Source organism: Gloeophyllum trabeum, assembly GCF_000344685.1.
Source record: "Gloeophyllum trabeum ATCC 11539 unplaced genomic scaffold GLOTRscaffold_00004, whole genome shotgun sequence".
Taxonomy (NCBI): domain Eukaryota; kingdom Fungi; phylum Basidiomycota; class Agaricomycetes; order Gloeophyllales; family Gloeophyllaceae; genus Gloeophyllum; species Gloeophyllum trabeum.
In genome coordinates, this window is record NW_006920413.1 from 895314 (window position 1) to 915478 (window position 20165).

Genomic DNA, 20165 nt, shown 5'->3' on the forward strand with positions numbered 1-20165 from the left:
AAAATGGTAGTTATTAACATGTAATTAACATTGTCAATAACCAAAAGGCCACATTTGGCCACATTCCGTGTCCTCGACAGTACATTCGAGTCGGTGCTCGTAAAACACGTCCCTCAGGCCCCAATAAATGTAGAGACATGTTCTCCTTCTCTTTGGAGCACTTGAAAGCCTTCGTAGGAGCAGTACTGTGAGGAACAAGTCATCGAGCAGCGTGAGAGACCAGGCTTGGCACACGACGAAAACAACCTCATTGCCTGGACAGCAGGTGGCATAACTGTCTCATCCTCCGTAGAGTGGCTTGTAGTCGCTCACGAAACACCAGATACACCCCGACACTGCCCAGAGTCTCCTTGGACAACCATGTCCCGAATACCCGGTTCAGGGTAATTAACCAAGGGAAATCCGACCCTGAGATATTGACAAGTAATTAACCTGTTAATTACAGCTTGTTATTAACCGCTGCCAAGAACTCAGGGTATTTCACTGAGCTCTAGTCTCTTTCCGGTGCTTTCTTTCGCAAGTGCTGGGCCACATTCCAACAGCAGTTCATCCAAGTCTCGCGTCGTTGGACGCTGTGGTCAAGGTGCGAGTGAGACAACGGAAGCTAATCGTCCCACGCCGGCCCCTGCTTTGAGCAATAGGGGAGACGATCGATCGTGTGTCAAGACGCTACCACCAAGCAGTATGTTCACCGTCCCTGCTTGTCTCACAACATCGCCGCTGCGGTGTCTTGAGCCTGGATGCAATGCCTGGGATAGTCAAACGAAGTCCCATGTACCCCTGGGCGGAACCGAACGAGTTCCGCTGCGGATGCGCTGGGTGAGTGCCTGTAAGCGCGGTATGTATAACGTATCTCGCGCTCGGTACTTGCTCTGTACCGTGCAATATTTTCCCTCGGAACTCCTGAGATGATAATTCAGATAACTTTCCGTTTATCAAGTGTCTCGAGGACGCTGGTACTACATTGGCAAACATCTTGCAAATGAGAACCCACATTCGTCTGTCTGCGCTGTGGAAATGGAGTGCATGAGGATGACGATGCACCTATCTTGCACATCTGGACGCAGCTGCAGTGATGATCGAATGTGATCCTACAGTAAGCACTTGGCCCTTTGAACTTTGAATCTCGCCGTACTTTTGCGAGTGGAAGGGAATGCCAATTCAGGTCCTCAGCTGCTTCTAAAACAGTCTGCGCAATTCGGTGTACCTCCTGGTTGATCTTACAGTATTATACAATTCCATGAATAAAGCAAACCTACTTACTGGGGAACAGCCAGAGCCAGATTTCTTCACTGGCAGCGTGACATGACGACCGTTACGTTCCGCGTTTCTCCCGACGCGTCCTGCTCATTTACGCGTCTCCACGTCTTCGCATTACTGCGCCCATCATGTCTGGCAGCAAGGTCCTAATAAACTCAGCACATGGTCCAGGCAACACATGCCTTGCATTCTCCAGAGACGGCTTGTGAGTAACACGTACCAAAACCCCAGGCCAGTGGCCGGCGTGCTGACGCGACACAGGCTGGCTTACACCGGGGGCAATGACACGCTTGTACGCGTCTGGAAGATGGACAAGGGCTCGGATGAGGAGCCCGATGTTGCATACGAGGCAGGGGAGAGTATCACGGCTGTCGCTACCGGGGTATGTCACATTGCTTGCTCGCAAAGCACGCTTGACACGTCCGTCTGGGTGCAGGAGGACTGCTGGCTCTCGGGAAGTGAAGATTCGGAGGTTAGGAGATATGGCAGGAACTCTACCGCGCTGGAGGGGCTCGTGACGGGCGGAAACGGAGCAGCTGTCCGTTCTCTGGCTATCGACCCTAAGGGAAAGCGGGTTGCTGTTTCATCCGAGTGGGTTCTGCCCTGTGATATCTGTTGTGAAAGCATGCTGAATTGTCTTCTGCAGGGAACCTGTGGTGAAACTGATTGACTTGCAAGATACGCTGAAAGTATCGTTGTTATCCGGGTATACGAAGTGCGTGCGGAAGGTGACATGGCACCCGTCCGGGTCTTTGCTGGTGAGCAGACTCGGAACGAAGCCAATCCCAAGTGTATTTAATGCGTGTGGTATAGACGACATCAGGGGCGGATGGGAAGATCATAGTGTGGGACGTTTCGGAAGACGAACCCAAACAAGAGAAGGTCATCGAGGGCGTAATACCCGCCGTCTCAGACTCGGAGTGAGTAGCCTCTATATGGCCCCTTCTCCTCCATTGCTAACCGGATCCCAGAGCTCCCGAGTTTGTGCATGACTGCTCCGCTGTTTGGCACACGTCCGGTCAGCACTTCTACGCCCCCACCAGGACGCATGGTACGGCTCGCTGACACTAGTATATTACCCTGCTAACATAAGAGCACCAGAAATCGCTATCATCTCGCGTAGCTCATGGACAAAGACGTCCACCCTCACTGATGACTCTTCGTTAGGCGACGTAACTGCGTTGGCTCTCTCTCCAAACGGCCTGTATCTAGCCTCTGCTTCTCAAGCGGGAGTGTTCATCTGGTCAACCCATAATCGGAGGGTGCTGTTCAGGTACGTGTTGGAACTCGCTTCAGGTTTCTTTACCGCGCTCACGCTTAGCCAGGCATCCTGGCACCCCGAACGCAACTATCACCCACCTAGCCTGGTCGCCCTCGCAAAACCTCCTCGCATGGACAGACACCGAGGGTATCCTCACCCGATGGCCCCAGCCAGTCCCAGCCTCTTCCCCCGACCCCGTCAAGCTCTCCTCGGTAGCAGCGGTGACGACCGTCCCCGTCAAGAGGAAGCCGGAACTGTCGTTGTTCGACGAGGACGCCGCGGACGACGGTAAAACCAACCCAGAGGCCGAGCCGGATGTCGATCTCGACAATGATGACTGGATTTTGGATGATATTGGGATTGGGATGGATGATGAACCGGAAGAGCAGAGGAGTAAGAAGGACGGGTTTGTGAAAGAAATGGGTAAACGCTTTGAACTTTACCAAGCTTCTTTCATGCTGACGGGGGTCCTGTAGTGAGCGTAACAAAAGCCCAACCGCCTTTCCAGCCCGGTTCGACGCCATGGACCAATAAGAAGAGATATCTCGGTAAGTAGATCAGAATGAAGTCGGCATCATTTTCAATAGTAATACTGTCTATTGTAGATTACAATATGATCGGAGTGATCGAGGTAACTGACCAAGACACTCACCACATCGTGAATGTCGAGTTCCACGATAAGACAACTCGGAAGGCGATACATTTCACTGATCACTTCAAGTACGATCTAGCATCATTGGGTGAGTGCTTCTCTCCTCGACTGATCCATATCATTGACGCGTGCAATCAGGTGAAAGAGGCGCACTCTTCGCCTGCCCGCCTGAGAACGACCATCCCGCCCATGTCACTTATAAGCCATACGGGACATGGGCTTCCCAGGGTGAATGGACCTACGAACTGCCGAAAGGTGTCAGAGCTGTCGGGATCGCTGCAGGCGGTCCGCGTGCGACGAAGTCGCAGCGGGTGATGTCGGACGGCGACATCCAGGGTTACGGAAACGTCGTGGTCGCTACTAATCAGCATGAGATTACCCTCCTTAGTGGGACTGGCATTGAACGTATTAGTCTCGGTCTTGACGGTGACTATGTGACCATGGTCGCCGGAACGGAATTCGCGTTCGTTGTGACTCGAGATGGAGCAACGACGATAGACGGTATGTGGGGCATAGTGGATATGCTTATCATGGATTGACTCTGTGGCAGGCTCCCAAAACTTAATGGGTACTATATGGGAGTTCGATGATTTCAGTGTCTTGCAGAAGCAGAAGTTACCTATCCCCAAAGGAAGTACCCTCAAATGGGTCGGCATCACTGAAGACGGGGTGAGTCGACTTGACTTAAGCTTGGTTTCTCTTGCCTGACGCGAGACGTAAGGCGCCAGCCCTTTACGATTCCAACGGCGTCCTATACACCATGCCCCGATTCCGCATGCCGCTTCGAGCATCCTGGGTCCGGTCATTAGACACAAATACTCTCGAAAGACGGGAGGGCAAGGACGAATCATACTGGCCCGTAGGCGTTACAGCCGATAACTTCATGTGCTTAATCCTGAAAGTGAGCGGGTTGAATCCATCCGACTTCACAGACTCTAAACTGTCGAGATAGGGTCGTCAAGAATATCCTGGGTTCCCGAGGCCTCTCATACAGGAACTTCCGATCAGGTATCCTTTCAGACGCAGAGACCCCAAAGAGGGGCCACTGGAAGAACAGTAAGTCAATCGCCCTTATTAATGGAACTGGCTTCTTATGATCGATGGTCAGCTTTGCCCGCGAGTCAATGCTTCTCAACATCAAACGCGATGCCTTGGGAGATGAGCTCACAACGGACGAGATTTCTCGACGCGAGCTTGCCCTGGATAAGGAGCTAATCCAGCTGATCCAGAACGCCTGCAAAAACGACAGGCTACCTCGTGCACTGGAGTTGACATCGATGTTGCATCACACAGCTTCTTTCGACATGGCGACAAAGGTTGCTGGATTCTATCATCTCGTGGGTTTACAGGAAAAGATGGAGGCTCTCAAAGAGGATAGGATGAGCGACGACCGTTTGGAAATTGCCAGAGAAAAGCGGAAACGGTGGATGGGTGACTCCGACCCCGTACCGCCACCAAGGCTTCCTGAAGAACGATCATCAACGCGGAGACACAATCCCTTCCAGGACTTTGGCCCGCCTCCGGCGATTTCAAGGCCAGGTCTGGCTCCCGCACGGCCGGGCGACAGTCATAGAGCATCCACAATGACATCAAGTCGTCATGCTGAAGATTCCGAGATGCACCAGGATTCCTCCCCAGCTGGGAAGCGGAAGAGACCAGAAGACGAACATGATATACGCCAGTCGTTGTCCCCCGAGGTGGAGAATGCTTCCAAGCGACGCTTTTCAGTAGAGGCAGCATCCAAGCCTACGGCTGGTTCTAATCCCAAAGCAAGTGAGTGACATGTCACGTCCAGGGTCTCCGGCAGTCGTGACTGATCGTCTGCCGGACGTAGAGGTTAATCCGTTTGCTAAGAAGCCCGCGGCGGCTAGTATTCGCAACCCGTTCGCACGTAACTCCACCCAGAATGCATCATTGCATAAGAGTGAGAGCTTCTTCGACAAAGTCGAAGCAGCCGAGACAGACAGCAGTAAGAGTGCGTGTTAGTCTCACCTTTCACCTGAGCCAATGCTTACGCCTGCGCAGAGTCGAAGGTCAAGTCTAAAGACAAAGAGAAGAAGCAGATGACTCTCTTTGGTTTGCCCCCTGGCCCACCGCCTGAGAAACGCGGGCGCAAGAGAAAGGGGGCGGAACGGGAGGAAAGTCAGAGTGCACAGGAGGAAACCCAGAGCACAGAAGTGACGCAGGAGACGGATGCAGTTGACTCGCAGTTAACCGACGTGACTATGATCGACGAGTCACAAGCCGGGCCAACAGACGATGACACTCAAGAGCCCACACAAGAGACGCCACAAGACGAAACGCAACAAGAGGTGCGTATTCCTACTATGGTCCATCCCTTATAGCTTGAAGTCCTAATCATATCGCAGGTGGCAGGGTCTCCAGAGCCCATCGAATGGCCTCCGTCGCCTGCAGCCATGGGCATGGAAGAAGACGATTCGACTCTGGCAGCGGGGTCTGTGGCAGTGGAGGCATGAGCACATGCAATGCAAGTATGACATCTATTTCTCTGGATAAGCGTCGAGACTGGTATATTACCCAGGAATCATACTGTATATAACCTGTAGACTTATTAGGCTGTATAGCATCTGCGCCTCATGTGTCTTGCAAAGATGTAACCACACGTTCAGTCTCCGCGACGTGACAAGAGCCCGTTCAGTGCCTACAAAACGCCATCAGTCGCCCAGGGATCACCACGTATGGGCAGCGGTCGGGACTCACCTCTTCCCGACCTCCCGATCCGCATGGAACGCATCTGTAATCAACAGATCCTGCGGCAGCCACTGTCAGTTCGGAAATCAAAAGGCACCAGGCTAGGCAAACCGAACCTCAGGTGCAAACGGCCAGCGCTCAAAAGCGCGCAGAACGAGCGACCAGTCGTGGACAGTCAGCTGTTTGATCGGCTTTTTCAGGTCGAGTCGCTCCTCTGCAGGCAAGCTTTCATCCGACAGGTATTGGATGAGGGTCGTGGCGCCCGGTGCGAGTGAGCTGAAACAAACTGCTGAGAAGGGGCGACGGCAGCAAGAAGAGTAAGACACACCCTATCGCCTTCCCGATCGGAGTGCTCTTCAGCACGAACAGCCGGCGCAGACAGAAGTCCCACTTTTCAAGCGCGCCTTTCTCAATGGGCTAGCACCGCACCCCCGTCAAGAACTGAAATCAGACCAACTGAGCGCAAGGCAAACAACGCACCTGCTTCGCAAATGGGAGGATATTGATGCTCAGCAACGGCGACCCATGTTTCCGCAGTTCCGGCTTGCTCTGCCGTGACTCGCGCGAGAAGACGGGGTGGAAGTGCTCCTCATAGGGCAGGAGCGTGGAGGGCGGGAGGGAGCTGGTGAACGTCGAAACCGCCTCCGCGATTACGGAGACTTTACAACGCTCCGCCGTACCTGGGGCAGCCGAAAGACGCTACAGCATAGTGTACACCGCATGATACGTTAACGAGTAAAGTTAGCAACCGTAAGAGGGTTCTACGGTGAGGTTAAACGCAAAAAAAGACTAAAAAATATGCACGTACCTTCCACATCCACGCGCCGAGGACGATGCTCATGGGCATCCGGCCGTACTTGAAGAGCCACTGCCTATCGGGGATGCAGCGGAAGAACTGAGCCACGAGTTGCTCGCCCATGATGTTTGTCGGTACGTGCGAGATGAACTGCAGGTCGGTTTGCACCACGTCCCACGGCGCCTTCTTGACGTCGTCCAGCCACCCGTTCTCCTCGATCACCTCGTAGGTGTCCCAGGCGTAGCCGGACTTTTTGAGGATTTTTACGCGAGGATCTAGATCTTCCAGAGGCTAGTGGACGGATGGTTTCCGGGAGTATTCATCAAGTAGTGCAGTGAAGATACCTTTAGGTACTCGTAGTACATCTCATTTTCCTCGAGGACGATCAGCCTCCGTATCCTTTCCTTGGGCAATCTCATGAGAGCTCGAGTAAGAGCCCCAGGGCCTAGACACGCGAGCCTCAGAGCTGAGCGAGCATCCTAGCAGTACTTGAGCTGAACCTACCAGGGAAAGCCTCAATGACCACCTTGCCTTTCTTCGTTTCAGGGTCCAGCACACTCGCACTGGAACTCGCGGTCGCCTGCTCACCCTCCTCAGCATACTCCCCCTCAGGACTCGCGGAGTCCTCGCTCTTCACGTCCATCTTACTCCAGTTCCAATAAATGAAACTCTTGGCTAGCTTGTCTGCAGTCGCAGGGTTCTTGATAGACACTCGATCGCGCATGCCAGGCTGCACGTACGAGAATGCTTCCTTCCATTGCCAGGGTTCTGGGAGGTTTGCACCCGGACGGTACTTGAGCTCGGCCTTGGTTTTCGTGGCTGTCTTGGCAGAATAACGCCTGCAGCGGGGGGCAAGCCTTTGACACGGCAGCGGACTTGGTGGTCGCGCGAAGAGGGACATTCTTGAAATTACGCCTTACGTCAGCAGACTTTGATTACCATTCTCGACGCAATCCCGACATTTCCCCGAAACAGAAGGTCTGTCTATGGGCTCAAGATATACCATACCAGCTGTGTAGTCATTCTCTTCCCTGACAACGAGGGGCGATTTATCCACCGGAATACACGGTCTGAACAGGAGAGTTAGCAGCGAAGACTCGGCAAACTGCCCCCGAATCTGAGCCATCTTCATCACCAACAACGTTTGTGTCTCCTCAGTACCTACAAGCGATCCGAAGATGCTCATTTAATAAGCCAGCCCCAGGGGCGTGGATCTGAGTAAATACCTGAAGATTCAGAAGAACTCTTACCACCAGCTGCAGGTCGACGAATGACACGATCACACCCGAGACTCCACGTTTTGATGGCAAGCGCTTCTTTCCTGCTCCGAGGCGTGGTGCGGTCAAGTCGGGCACGTCGTGGCAGCCAATCATATGTGCCCATACTTCATCAGAAGCAACTGCTCTTATCAGCACTCGACTATATTAGCACTACTGTATCTCTTGATGATGCGTGCAGATCTCTTGCTGCGACTTAAGTCCGTGTTTTGAGTTCACTCTTTCGTCTTCGAGCGCCATGTTCGCCATCGACAGTCTATTCGCGGACGGCCCGGAGTACCTCGAGCGGAAGTGTCGACCGTTCGAGCCCCCAAAGGTGAGTCCAATATTTCACGGCGCGCCCCGCAACGCGGTTTCTCAACAAATTGTAGATCAGCTTGGCTGAAGTGCACGCCGCCATTCCTCCCCACCTTCGTGAAATATCGACCTTGAAAGGACTGTACTACCTCTCGAGGGACATCTTATTCGGCCTCCTCTTCTATAGAGCAGCCCTATACATTCCCATCGCCGCAAATTACGCCTCTGCATCCCTAGGCCTTGGTCAACCTTTTGGACTGGCACTCCGAGCAACATTATGGGTGTGCTATTGGTTCTGGCAGGGCGTGCTATTCGCAGGGTTCTGGTGTCTCGGTGTGTCCTCTGCATTTGATACTCGCACTATATTCTACTGACAGAGACGGACAAACAGCCCACGAAGCAGGGCACGGTACCATGTCTCCCCATAAAGCAGTCAACTCACTACTCGGGTTTACCTTGCACACAGTAAGCCGATCACCATTTGCATCTACGCGCCCCTAATCCATTTGCAACAGTTTCTCCTAGTACCCTACTACTCTTGGCGCTCCACCCACCGTACCCACCACGTACGCTCCCTCTTCGATTTCAACCCGCACTCACCTCACCCTCTCCATCTCACAGAAAGGTACCGCATCCCTTGAGCGCGACGAGAACTACCTCCCACGCACGCGCAGTGAATACGGCCTCCCTTCACCCGCTAAGGCCACGCCGATTGACTACCGGGAGATCTTCGAAGACGCGCCACTGTATATCCTGCTGCGCATGCTCTTGATGCAGCTGTTGGGGTGGCACGCGTACCTACTCTATAATGCGCTCGGGAATCAGAAATACCCGGCGGGCACTAACGTGAGCGAGCAGCCAAGGACAAGTGGGAATTGTGTTGTTGACTTATTTATATATATATATATATAGCATTTTAGTCCGAGCTCGCCGCTGTTCAAGCTACATGAACGCACCCAAATCATGGCTTCCAACATCGGCATAGCAGCCATGGCAGCCCTCCTAGGGCTCTATGCTCACTCGCACGGTTTCCTGGCGTTCATCAACCTCTATCTTATCCCTTACCTCGTCTGTTCTCCCACCCTCCCCTTCATCCCAGGGACAAGTTTCACTAACACTCTGACAACCGTAGCTCGCGAACCACTGGATCGTGATGCTCACCTTCATCCAGCACTCTGACCCGACGATCCCGCACTACCGCGGCGCCTCGTGGTCCTTCCTGCGTGGGTCCCTCGCAACCGTCGATCGGCCCCTCCTAGGCTGGATCGGCCGCTTATTTCTACACAACGTATGTCGCGCCGCCCTCAATCTCCTCTTTTCCGAGCTCGTAATGACGCACTGGCAGATCTCACACGACCACATAGCCCATCACCTATTCTCCTCTATACCCTTTTGTGAGTGTGCATACGTCTGATAGGATGAAGAGGTGAACCCACCGGATTTCAGATAACCAACCTCAGGTTACTGAATGCCTCAAGAGTGTGCTTAAGGAACATTATAATTATGACTCAACGGTACTTCCGATCACCTGACTCCCGTGTTGCACCGTCTGACCTGACTGGCTGCAACAGAATACCTTCAGGGTGTTGTACCGCTCGTTCACTGAATGCTGTTTCATAGAAGATGAAGGGGATATTGTATTCTATAAGAACCAGGACGGTGTCGCACAACGGGAGTTGAAGGAAGACGTCGATTCTGGGCTCGAGAGTAACGGTAGCACTGACTAAGTCTGGTGTGTAGAAGCGCCTGGCGAAGTATCTTGTCTCTCGTTCGCGCAGGAAGGGATGAACCGTGTGCTGTCAAGTCGGATCCTGAATGATAGGGGATGGATGACACGCGTAACCAGATGAATCAAATCAAATGGAAACATTACAGGAGAGTATGATACCGACAGATACGAGAGAAGTTATGAAGATGAACCACGAAGAGACACTGGAAGAGATCCGGGAGAAAATACAGGAGAGACAGAGAGATACATAAAAGAGATACAAGAGGAAAATGAGAGAGCCCCAGAGAAAAAGAAACCAGAGAAAAGGAAACCGAAGAGAGAAAGACCCAGAGAAAGGGACCCAGAGAAAGAAAGACCTGGAGAAGGAAGACCCAGAAGAAGAGACGGGGAGAGAGAGACGGAGAGAGAGAGAGAGAGAGAGAGAGAGAGAGAGAGAGAGATACGACACAAGGAGAGATACTACACAGTGAGAGACAAAGGAAACCCGAACCAAGGAAACAGATAAACAGAAATAAACCACCACTAATCCCCACAGTCCCGGCGAAAATACAGAACTATCGCGATATCCTAAGTCGGCAGAGTCTGAAGAAGTCTGATTAGTCAACCGAAGCGAAGCGAATACAATGACGACTCACGGGAACTCTGTCAAAATCATGCGAGACCGTCTCGTCCTCAATCATAACGAGTCCGCGTCGCCAGAATGGAAGCAACCTCTTCCTCACCCGCTGAACATCTGCCTCAGTATGCGTGGCGAGCTATGGAAGGGGCAGTACTCACCGGGTCTGGATGATCGGGAGGGTCCCATGCGGGGTTGTAAACGTTTAGACTATAATTAAGGCCCATGTTGAACGCGTCATTAGCAGCCTCCTCGCTCTCTGACCCGTCGTGCGTGTCCTTGGTAGTCAGCATCTGGATGGCGCGGTCGGGTTGGTATTCGTGACCACTGTCGGCAGATTCATTGGAGCTGTCATCGGATAGGTCGTCCAAATCAAGTTCCTCGTCGTAGTCCGCGATGCGACCTATCTCGTCGGGGTGGATGTCGGTGGTACCCTCCAGCAATCCGAATTTGCGGGCCATATTCCGTGCATGGTACCGCACTGCGCGTCGCCCATCTTCAAGCTCCTTGAGTTCTGCACGTTTGGCCTCCGCTCGGACCTTCGCAGACAAGTGCCCGTTGCCAGTCAAGACAAGTTTAGTGTCTTCTCCAGAGTAATCGGGTAAGACACGCTCCCCTCGAGCGGCGCGCTCCAGAAGGAACCCGTACATATAGGCCTCCACTGGCCAGGCTTTATCGGGTCGGCGCTTCGCATAGTACCGGAAGAACAGCTGGTTGTCGATCGATTGTACCGATTCCGGCCTCAGAGAGACAGACGTTGGACGTGAATCAGAGCCCGAGGGAGAAGCGAGTTGGCCCCAGTGCGGAGGTCGGTCCGGACGAATCCACTCCAGATTGCGGGCAAGAGGAATTGCTGCGAAGCCGGGAGATCTTTGACCTGAGCAACCCAGAGACGAAGGAGTACAGACAGAAGGCACCGGCGGAGAGGAAGAGGAGCACATGGCCGGCAGATACCTAGGACTCCGCTCAGAGACAGTTGAAGCCGGGGATGGCGCCGAAGGTCGACCAGCAGGAGGAGAAGTAATGCCAGCCGAGGGCGATGGCGAGAACGTTGGGCTGAGCATGGTCGGGAGATACCTTGGACTTCGATAAGAGCGACTCGATGCCGGAGACGGTGCACAAGGCCTAGCAGGAGGGCTGCACTCTGGAAACTCCATTACCGACGAGGCCCTCCGGAGTTCACGACGCCTGGATCCGCAGACACTGGGCGAGCTCTCGAGGGAGTCCCATGCGCCCATAATATTTGCCATCAGAGCGCCAATTTCCGAACGCGGTCGAAGATCCGAAGGGGATGTAAGTACGATGCGCTCTAATTGCGGGGGTAGCTAGAGCAGCGTATATCAAGACGCTCATTAAGAGATATTACGAATTGCACTCACCGCCTTAGGGCTCGCGGAAGGAGTGCTACCGGGGTTGAGACGAAGAGGACGTGTCGCCGGTAGAGAGTCCCTGTACTTGCCCTTACGCCGGATAGAAAAAGCCAGAGAATGCCTGCTGCTTCGCCGACTAGTGGAAGTGGGGGTCGAAGTAATCACGGACCTCATCCTAGACGGAGTAGGCGGAGCCGGTCGCACAAAAGCAGAACTCGAAGGCCGTCTTCGGGAACAAGAAGGTCCAGCCACAGGGGAAAGAGAGCACCGCGAGCCAGAAGGCGAAACCCACGATTCTACCGAGGCCGGCGTGCCCTTGAAATCGACCGGAAGCAACCGCCTCGAGGAGCCAGATACACTAACGGGCGAGCATGGCACAATGGACCGGCGATACTCTTGAACACCAGCATCCGGAGTTGGGGCTGCGGGCCTGTATGGTACATACCGCGGGGACCCGTGGCTGCTAGTCGTTCGAGTACGAGTACGAGGAGTAGACCGAGAGACAGGAGAGGACAATACCGAGACCTCCGCACGTAGCTGCTGCTCCCGTGGGTCAGTGGTGTACTCTAGAGAGCCGACCGAATCCGCGGAAGTCAGAATTTCCTGTGACGAAAGTGTAGCGGTAACCGCGGGATGTCCTTGTACCGCGCTAGGCGTTCCCAGATAGTCGTGGAGAGGAAGGCTCAGAGGAGGAGTATCTACGACTGAATCCACTTCCTTTGCTTTTCCCTTCCACACAGACGGCTTCGGAGGCGACATAGGAGGCTGCTCGCTAGTAAGCGTGATGGACTCCGCATAGGACGCGTTTACCTCCGCCACGCCCAGAGAGTTACCGTGGGCATCGCCAGTGAGCGTGTCGTCGAGATGGACAGGGGGTGACTGGCACCAGGTGGCGACCATAGGAGGAAGGGCAGGCGTCTCCATCGGATCAGGCTTACCCTTCGCTGCGTCGTAGGTGGTCGGAGACTGCATCTGGAAGGGCGAGCCCAACAGCCCCAACTCAATATGAGACACGTTAGAGGGTTCAACAGTCCCAATAGGCTGGAGCGCACGGGACGATGAGCGAAGCGTATACGAAAGTATTGAATAAACTTACTTTCGCTCTCTCTGCGAAGAGAGAAGAGACATTACCGAAGTCAATCATCAATCCACTTAAAGCGGGCTGCTCAGTAGTCTACGTTAGCATCGACAGATTATCTTGGGGGAGAGAACGCTTTACCTTGTTAACACAGGGACTTGCCTCGAGTTTACTACTCTCAACCATAGCAAGGGTCGCCGACTCTTCATCATCACTATCGGAAGGCGCCGCCTCCTTGTCATCGAGCTCCTCTATCCCTTCGGGCTTCACCCACACCCCTACCACCCCCTCAACATCAATCTCCGTAGTGGTAGGCACGGCCTCGGCAAAGCCAACAACCTTGTCATCCGTCACCTCCGAGACGGACGACACAGAGGTACCTTGCGCATGCGCAAGGTCAGAGTCAGAAGATATGTTAGACGACTCCTCTGACGATTCAGAAGTCTTGACGTCCTCGACGGGTGCAACATCGTCAACGGCTGCAGGGGTAGGTACTACTTCAACCTCCGGCTTGGAGACGACATAGCCGCCGGACAATTCACACTCTACAGACTTCGAGTCTGTCTGCTGGAAGTCGATGGCCAGGGCGGGCTCCGGCTGAACACTAACTGCGTCGACAGTTCCGACAGACTCGTCGACGGGGTCGCCGAGTGCTACGGGTATCGCCGAGGACGATGAGTATACTACCTCGGCTGGGGTAGAGGGCTCCCTAGAGTTGCTCGGAACGTCGAGCATCTGAGATACTGGTACCGAAGCCTCAGACTCGAAGGTGAACGTAGGCAACGAAGGCACGTCCGCGACATCTGAAGGCTGAGACGTGCGCGACGGACCGGCCAGAGATGAGTTCGTACTACCTTGGGCCAAGCACGGCAGATCGATGCCAGTGATGCTGAGGGCCTGAACGGCGGGGTCGAGGTGCATATACTGAAACTCTTCGCGATGGTCCATGAAACGCTGAACGCTCGCGTGCCGAGGTTTCTTCATGAGGTTCTTGGCCATGATATAGTCGAACTTCCGGTCCTGCGCACGCGCTCGTCAGACGAGAGCAGAGATCAAAGAACAAGGAACTTACATTGGGCAGCTTCCGGAATAACTTGCTCTGGAGAGGGTCGGGTCCATCGTATCTGTAGTTGTACATTTGCTCGTAGGTAACGGCGTCGAACGGGTCGGTGGGCGGGCCAGGGAGGTAGAAGGTTTGACTGCTGTTCTTCACTTGAGCGTCCTGAATGAGATGACTCGAGGCAACTGCGGATAACTCAGTATCACAAGAGGACGGTGAAGGTCTTGCGCTTACGGTCGCACTCGAGAGGGGCGTTTTCGAAGTGATCATCAGGAGCGTCGTTGCTTGCCTTGGCTGTTACGTCCATCAGTATCGAGCAAGAGTAGTATACAGTATAGTTTACCAGCAGGGCCGTCGGTGTTGCTCCTGGGTTCTTCACGAATAGAAGCTTTGCTGTCTGGAGTCGGAGGGCCGTCCGCGGGGACAAAGGCGTCGGGTGAAACAGGCGCAGGTTCGAGTTCCTTGACGGGCTCGACAGCAGCGGTACCAGCCGCTACTGGGGCGGGGAGAATGGGCTCGGTGTTCCTGGGCGAGCGACGCTTGAAGACGTAGCAGAAGAGAATACCCAGGACGATAGAACCGAAGATGGAGAGGATGAGAAGGACAAGGAGAATAATCAGGTACGCGGGGATGCCGGCGGGCGCGGGGGCGGTCGGGGAGGGCGTGACGAGGTGGTCCATGGTGCCAATAGAGGCAGGCGGGTGACCGACGACGTTGCTGATTATATCGCAGAAGGCGTCGGTGGACGTGGTTCGGGATGAAGGAGAGCGGGCGGGCGTGAAGGGTTTATATGCGCCGTTTGTTTGCGCGTTGTTAGCAGAATCAACAATCGACTCGAGGTCACGTTCAGACGCGTCGCGACGAGCATTGCCTGAACGGGATGTGTGAAGGGTTCACCTCTGGAGTCTTTCACCCGACGCGGCGCGGACGACCGCGAGCTCGACATATACTCCGAAGGAAGCGCTCCCTGTTCGAAGCACTTCATTTTGGTATATGTCGAGCCAGACGGAGGCCATCGGACCTCATCGGGGCATTTATCGCTATTATTTGAGGACTCCTCGTTTTGCGGGTTTCGGCCGCTCGACCCATAGACATGCAGCTGCGTGCATTCACAGCATGATCCAGAGCGAAAGGGAGCGCCTATGCAATCTCAAGTCGCCCGGAAAGAACAGTACTTGACATGAGAGGAGATTGGTATCATACCGATATGCCAGACAGACCAGCAGCAAAATACTTTGCACTTGCCGGCTGGACGATCTCGTGTATCACCCGGTTCGACGTGAAGGTACCAGGTCCATGGATTCCGCGGAGACAAGACTCTATGGCGGGGGATATACCCAAAGGAATCGTATCCGCCTCTTTCACCTTGAACGAGAACGAGAAGAACCAGCGTCCGGGCGGTTCGTAGCCGTCACGTTTGACATATGCCCATGACAAGCTTAAGCCTGAGGATCCGGAAGCCCCTGGTGCTTCTGGGCACGTGATGGACGCGTCGCGTAATGTCACGCGTCTTCCGCTACAACGGCTACCCCTACCCCTGGAGCTCTTAATTCGACATCGCCCTTCGACTCTTGCACCCCTTACCCTCTTTACTGTGCCTGCCTACGTCTCGCCATGGTTTGTCTGGGCTCACTGCGATGACTCTCGCTGAGCACATAATGTAACGATCGCCAGGCTCCTCGAGGTTTGTCCGCCGAAGAAAAGCGTACCAGACTACTCGAGATTTTCCATGAGACGGTGAGTAATCGACCAACATGCTGATTTTCTTGTACGAACTGTGTGTCGCTCTAGAAAGACTTCTTTCAGGTATGTTATGTCTTAATCTCATGGTATTCGATTCTGGAATCTCGAACCCTCGCGTAGCTCAAAGAGCTGGAGAAACTGGGTCCTAAGATGAAAGGAATAGGTATCTAGTCTCCTTCAGCACTCTTAGTCATGAGCATAGCATGCGTGCATTTTTGTCTAGTTTCCCAGTCCGTCAAAGAGGTCCTGCAATCGCTCGTGGACGACGGACTTGTCTCCAGTGACAAAGTCGGCTCTTCTAACTGTGCGTCCCTACTATATCTGGGCTGTTACCATGATATTATCTGCGCCTCTGCTAACCTATTGTCCCTTTACGAGTCTTCTGGAGCTTTCCCTCTCAACGAGGAACCGTGGTAAGCGTCTTCCCTGCATACAGGACCGCTTTGCGTGAAATCGTTGCACCTGACATCCTTGACAGATGCAAAATCGGCTGGACACAGTGAAAGAGACCCGAGTCTCCCACCAGAAGCAGCTCTCCGAGCTCCGAGCTAACATCGACGCTGAGCGCGCAGCTCGTCCCGAAAGCGTACCCGTCTCCCCCTCGTCTCGTGGTGTTCACCAACTGATCATACATTTTATCTGCTGCTCTACGCCTTCCATATCCCTGGGTATATGCGCCTGTTATTGCATGTCCTAGGACGCCCGCGTGGCTTCCCTGCGAAAGCTCGCCAACCTAAAGAAAGAACTCCAGTCTCTCGAGAACGAGCTCGCGCAGTACGGCGCATGCGATCCAGTCAAAGTCGAGGAGAAGAAGCGAGCATTGGTCTTAGCCAAGGAGGCAGCCGTACGGTGGACTGGTATGTCCTTGCCGCTACCCTTGCTTTCTTCCTCCATCTTCCCTCCATGACGGGAGTGATTGTCACTGAATGATTTTCTAGACAACTACGCCATGCTGCTTTCCTACTTTTGCAGACAGAACGGCGTCGACCCGGCCGATATCCGCAAGTACCTCGATATCGACGAAGACTACGAGGATATTGCTTGAGCTTCTCTCCGCCTACGTCACTATGCTCTGAATGCTCGTTCTGTGAGCTTGAACCTCATGTTATTCTCCCTTGCTCGCCGTCTGCTGAGACTGCAATCATAAACTAACAATTCATAATACACGATACATGTCATAATAACATATTGCCCCCAGCCGGCATAAGTTACATTCTATCAACATCTTTCACAGTCCTGAAGTCCTTGCTCGGCACCGCCCACTAATACCCCTCCTCGCTGTCACTATACTCACTCTCGCTCTCGCTCCCACTATCCAACAAATCCATCTCCATCTCCTGCTCCTGCTCCTGCTCCCGTTTTCGCTTAGCCTGCCGGCTCTCCTCCCTCGCCCGGTACCACTTCCGGCTTCTTCCGACCCTCCTCAGCGTCTTTGGGTTCCCGTACGACTCCACCGAGCTCGCGGAGGTCAAGCTGGGGGTCTGCGACGCGGTGTCCAGGGCAGGTGTCTGCTCCTCGTCCTCGTCCTCGTCCTCGTCCATCTCTGACGTCTCTGATATCGGCGTGAGCTGCGCGCGGTCGTGGAAGTCCATGAAATGGGAGGACGGGGGAAGGGATATTTGCATAGCTGGTGGGTGGCAGGTGGGTGGGAAGGCGGAGATGGAGATGGAATCTTCGTCTTCGCTGCTGAAGATGTCGCTTGACGAGTCTGACATGATATGGGACTCATCCTTCATAGCATTATAGGGTCTTTCGTCTGAGTTATTTCCCAGCGTCATCCCGCTGGGGGGAGAAGGGGACCTAGCACAAGGTTCCGAAACCTACTCATGCCTGTCATGAGCTTTCAAGAGTATTCTTTCGTCGGGGCGCTTACATCTGCGTCCCCGGAACACTGGTCAGAACGCTTCCGCTTGCGACTAATACTGATGTCTTCCGCGCGGGTCGAAGTGGATGCGCGTGCTTTGCATCTCCGCAACATTCAGGGACAAGGGGGGGTGTCGCAAAGGAGGGGAGAGGAACATAAGACGCTCAAGTTGGTATATAAGGTGAGATGGGTGAATTGATGATGATATAATGAATCAGGAGCATACTCGTAGGAATCGTGATACGACGCCCTTGAGCAAACAGATGGGATGGAGAGGCATTGATCGTCCCACAGTGCCGTGAATAGCTTCCAGACGGTACCGGCGATTGTATTACTCCTTCCAGTACGGGGGCACCTCTGAGGGTGCGAATGGGCGCCATAGACATCATCTCCAATTGATCCGACCATTAGTAAGTAGGCGCCTTTTTGTACGGGCGTCTATACATAGCCCACAGCCAGAGACCTGATGATCAGCTGTAAGAGTTCCGAACGTCCGTCCGCGCATGCTTACCTCAGGACCGCTCTGAACTCCCGACATACCACTGGCGCCCACACTTCGGAAGAGCCCGCTCTCCCTATTTAAAGAACACCACTTTCTTTGCGTTCCCACCAGCTTGCGCCGGCCTGCCAAAGGCCTTGACGACACCGGAGTGCACGCCAGCCTTGACATTCGCCATGCGCTTCGCGCGCTCGAGCTGCTTTTCCTCCATCTCTACTTCGGCTTTTCGGCGTTTGAATATGTGAAAATCGTCCTCATCCGCACCAGCTTCGCCGCCAGTGCCCACGAAAGAGGCGCTGATGTTCTTGGTAGAGTCTGTGGGACAGGCGAATCAGATGATAGCCAGGCTTGGGCGATGCTGAGCACCCACCGTCTTTCCTGAGCGGACAGGTCTTCGCTAGATGCGTCGTCTCTCCGCACAGCTTGCAATTGCCCCCGTTTGGGTATATGCCCTTTTCTTTGTTCTGAGGACATGCAGAGGCGAGGTGGCCGGTACCAGAGCAAACGAAGCAAGAAGCAAATGGCAGGGGGTTTGCCGGGTCTACCGCCTTCTTACACCGAGAGAGATTATGTCGTCTCGATCCACACCTGTGTTTATCAAAGGAGGTCAGCGTTAGACCAAACGGACTCGTCTTAGGATAGAGAAACGCGCCTGTAACAAATACCGACAACACTCTTCTGGTGGGACGTTTTGCTCCCATCCTGGCCGTCAATATTCGACCCACGCTTAGCCTTAGGGCAATCCTTCGCCACATGACCTTTCTCTCGACATGCTAGACAGGTAGTATTGGCGTGTCGTTCAGCAATGCGTTTTAACCGCCTCCGCTCTGAGCGAGCCTTGGCCTCTGCGAAGGACAAGGTGAATCATAACATAAGCCCTACGCACGGCTGCATACCAGCTTTCTGTCGTTGCCTTTCTTCCTTTTTCCGCTTCTTCTTATCCAAATTTGAAGGCTTCTCCTCCGTGCTTGACGGTTCACTATGCCCCTCAATTTGATTCTCTCGGTTCTGGCCTTTGCCCTCCTTGCCGTCGTTTTCAGTCTCCCCGGACTGGGCGCCTTGAGGGTCAGAATTGTCAGTCTTTGCCTTGCGGTTACGCTTCCGTTTCTTCTTGGGAGGGTCTGTAGTCGCTGTAGTCTCCGATGCCTGTGCAACAGTACTTTCTTCTCTCAACTGATCGCCGTCAGCCTGGGCCTCGTCATTGTCAAAACCAGCCTCGAGATATTTACGCTTGTATCCAAAGTTGGTGTACCGAGTCATTTCTGGTCACAACGTGCAAGCGGCGTAATGCAAGGGGGATGGTCAAGGCAAGAATCCGTAGAGGTAGCGGTCCCCAAGACCGAAGGCAAAGTCAGAGGATTCGGAATGTAATTTACGATCGGTCACATGACGAACATGACAAGGTTAGGGTTCATCAGCAAAATTTCCCATAACTGGTATCTGAATACCATTAGCATATAATCAATTAAAATAAGTACCAGTATTACAATATGTACCAGACTTGTGGACGGCTGGGCCAGCCATTATATTCGGATGGCACATGTTGCAAGACTCCCGCAAGAAGTACAATATGTACCAGACTTACACATATTACAAGCTCAGGCCAGCTTGCTTTGACCCATAATCAGACTATCAGCTGTCTTTTGCTTGATATTCCAGATCCCTGGAACAAAAAGCGGGCATTGACTGATGAACACAATAAACAGTGTATAATTGCTCAGACTAGCTACTAGACAGGATTTGCTATGGCTAGACATTCAACACAGTACTATCTGCTGACCCATACCCTCCACACAACCTACTCAATGGAAAGCAAGCCATGTCACTACAATAAACCAGATAGGTGAGATGAGAGACATACCTGGTGCACTAGTCATCTTATATGCATAGAACCCGGCAGCGGTAGACCTGCAGAACAGATCAGAACACTCAGTCATCAGTCATGTCACTA

The 20165-nt window shown here is 53.6% G+C and overlaps 8 protein-coding genes across 8 annotated transcripts; 3 read left to right on the top strand and 5 right to left on the bottom strand.

Moving 5' to 3' along the window:
• Positions 1-1438: 1438 nt before the first annotated feature.
• Positions 1439-4954, top strand: GLOTRDRAFT_38152 (WD40 repeat-like protein; the record flags this gene model as incomplete). The annotated part of the gene is made up of 14 exons (XM_007865735.1): positions 1439-1642; positions 1697-1851; positions 1907-2018; positions 2074-2180; positions 2232-2311; positions 2362-2539; positions 2586-2944; positions 2998-3069; positions 3127-3261; positions 3312-3674; positions 3724-3842; positions 3895-4074; positions 4126-4229; positions 4282-4954. The coding sequence occupies 14 exons, from the start codon at positions 1439-1441 to the stop codon at positions 4952-4954; spliced, it is 2841 nt and encodes a 946-aa protein (XP_007863926.1).
• Positions 4955-5986: 1032 nt separating this feature from the next.
• On the bottom strand, positions 5987-7324 carry GLOTRDRAFT_38565 (S-adenosyl-L-methionine-dependent methyltransferase; the record flags this gene model as incomplete). Its single annotated transcript, XM_007865762.1, has 6 exons — positions 5987-6161; positions 6214-6302; positions 6366-6584; positions 6694-6972; positions 7026-7126; positions 7186-7324. 6 exons carry the CDS (start codon positions 7322-7324, stop codon positions 5987-5989), a joined length of 1002 nt encoding a protein of 333 aa, XP_007863953.1.
• An 872-nt stretch (positions 7325-8196) lies between these two features.
• On the top strand, positions 8197-9982 carry GLOTRDRAFT_104688 (delta-12 fatty acid desaturase protein; the record flags this gene model as incomplete). The annotated part of the gene is made up of 10 exons (XM_007866026.1): positions 8197-8274; positions 8330-8588; positions 8647-8720; positions 8771-8821; positions 8877-9101; positions 9168-9323; positions 9388-9543; positions 9601-9649; positions 9702-9769; positions 9827-9982. 10 exons carry the CDS (start codon positions 8197-8199, stop codon positions 9980-9982), a joined length of 1272 nt encoding a protein of 423 aa, XP_007864217.1.
• A 569-nt stretch (positions 9983-10551) lies between these two features.
• GLOTRDRAFT_127440 (uncharacterized protein) lies at positions 10552-15124 on the bottom strand (the record flags this gene model as incomplete). Its single annotated transcript, XM_007866027.1, has 10 exons — positions 10552-10566; positions 10620-10709; positions 10762-11925; positions 11980-13011; positions 13067-13132; positions 13190-14068; positions 14121-14293; positions 14343-14402; positions 14452-14979; positions 15022-15124. The coding sequence occupies 10 exons, from the start codon at positions 15122-15124 to the stop codon at positions 10552-10554; spliced, it is 4110 nt and encodes a 1369-aa protein (XP_007864218.1).
• An 877-nt stretch (positions 15125-16001) lies between these two features.
• Positions 16002-16896, top strand: GLOTRDRAFT_104689 (meiotic nuclear division protein 1; the record flags this gene model as incomplete). The annotated part of the gene is made up of 6 exons (XM_007866028.1): positions 16002-16014; positions 16075-16155; positions 16230-16264; positions 16330-16437; positions 16549-16708; positions 16790-16896. The coding sequence occupies 6 exons, from the start codon at positions 16002-16004 to the stop codon at positions 16894-16896; spliced, it is 504 nt and encodes a 167-aa protein (XP_007864219.1).
• Positions 16897-16982: 86 nt separating this feature from the next.
• GLOTRDRAFT_137489 (uncharacterized protein) lies at positions 16983-17566 on the bottom strand (the record flags this gene model as incomplete). Its single annotated transcript, XM_007866029.1, has 1 exon — positions 16983-17566. One exon carries the CDS (start codon positions 17564-17566, stop codon positions 17114-17116), a length of 453 nt encoding a protein of 150 aa, XP_007864220.1. The 3' UTR covers positions 16983-17113.
• A 181-nt stretch (positions 17567-17747) lies between these two features.
• Positions 17748-18314, bottom strand: GLOTRDRAFT_115139 (uncharacterized protein). Its single transcript, XM_007866030.1, has 2 exons — positions 18227-18314; positions 17748-18178 (listed from the first exon to the last, which is right to left on the bottom strand). The coding sequence occupies exon 2, from the start codon at positions 18121-18123 to the stop codon at positions 17830-17832; it is 294 nt and encodes a 97-aa protein (XP_007864221.1). The 5' UTR covers positions 18124-18178; positions 18227-18314; the 3' UTR covers positions 17748-17829.
• GLOTRDRAFT_137490 (uncharacterized protein) lies at positions 18291-20091 on the bottom strand (the record flags this gene model as incomplete). Its single annotated transcript, XM_007866031.1, has 5 exons — positions 18291-18529; positions 18585-18802; positions 18867-19059; positions 19111-19476; positions 20076-20091. The coding sequence occupies 5 exons, from the start codon at positions 20089-20091 to the stop codon at positions 18291-18293; spliced, it is 1032 nt and encodes a 343-aa protein (XP_007864222.1).
• Positions 20092-20165: the final 74 nt, after the last annotated feature.

Coding starts and splice junctions, on each gene's coding strand:
- GLOTRDRAFT_115139 (XM_007866030.1), bottom strand. CDS start 18,123: ATGGTCGGATCAATTGGAGATGATGTCTATGGCGCCCATTCGCACCCT.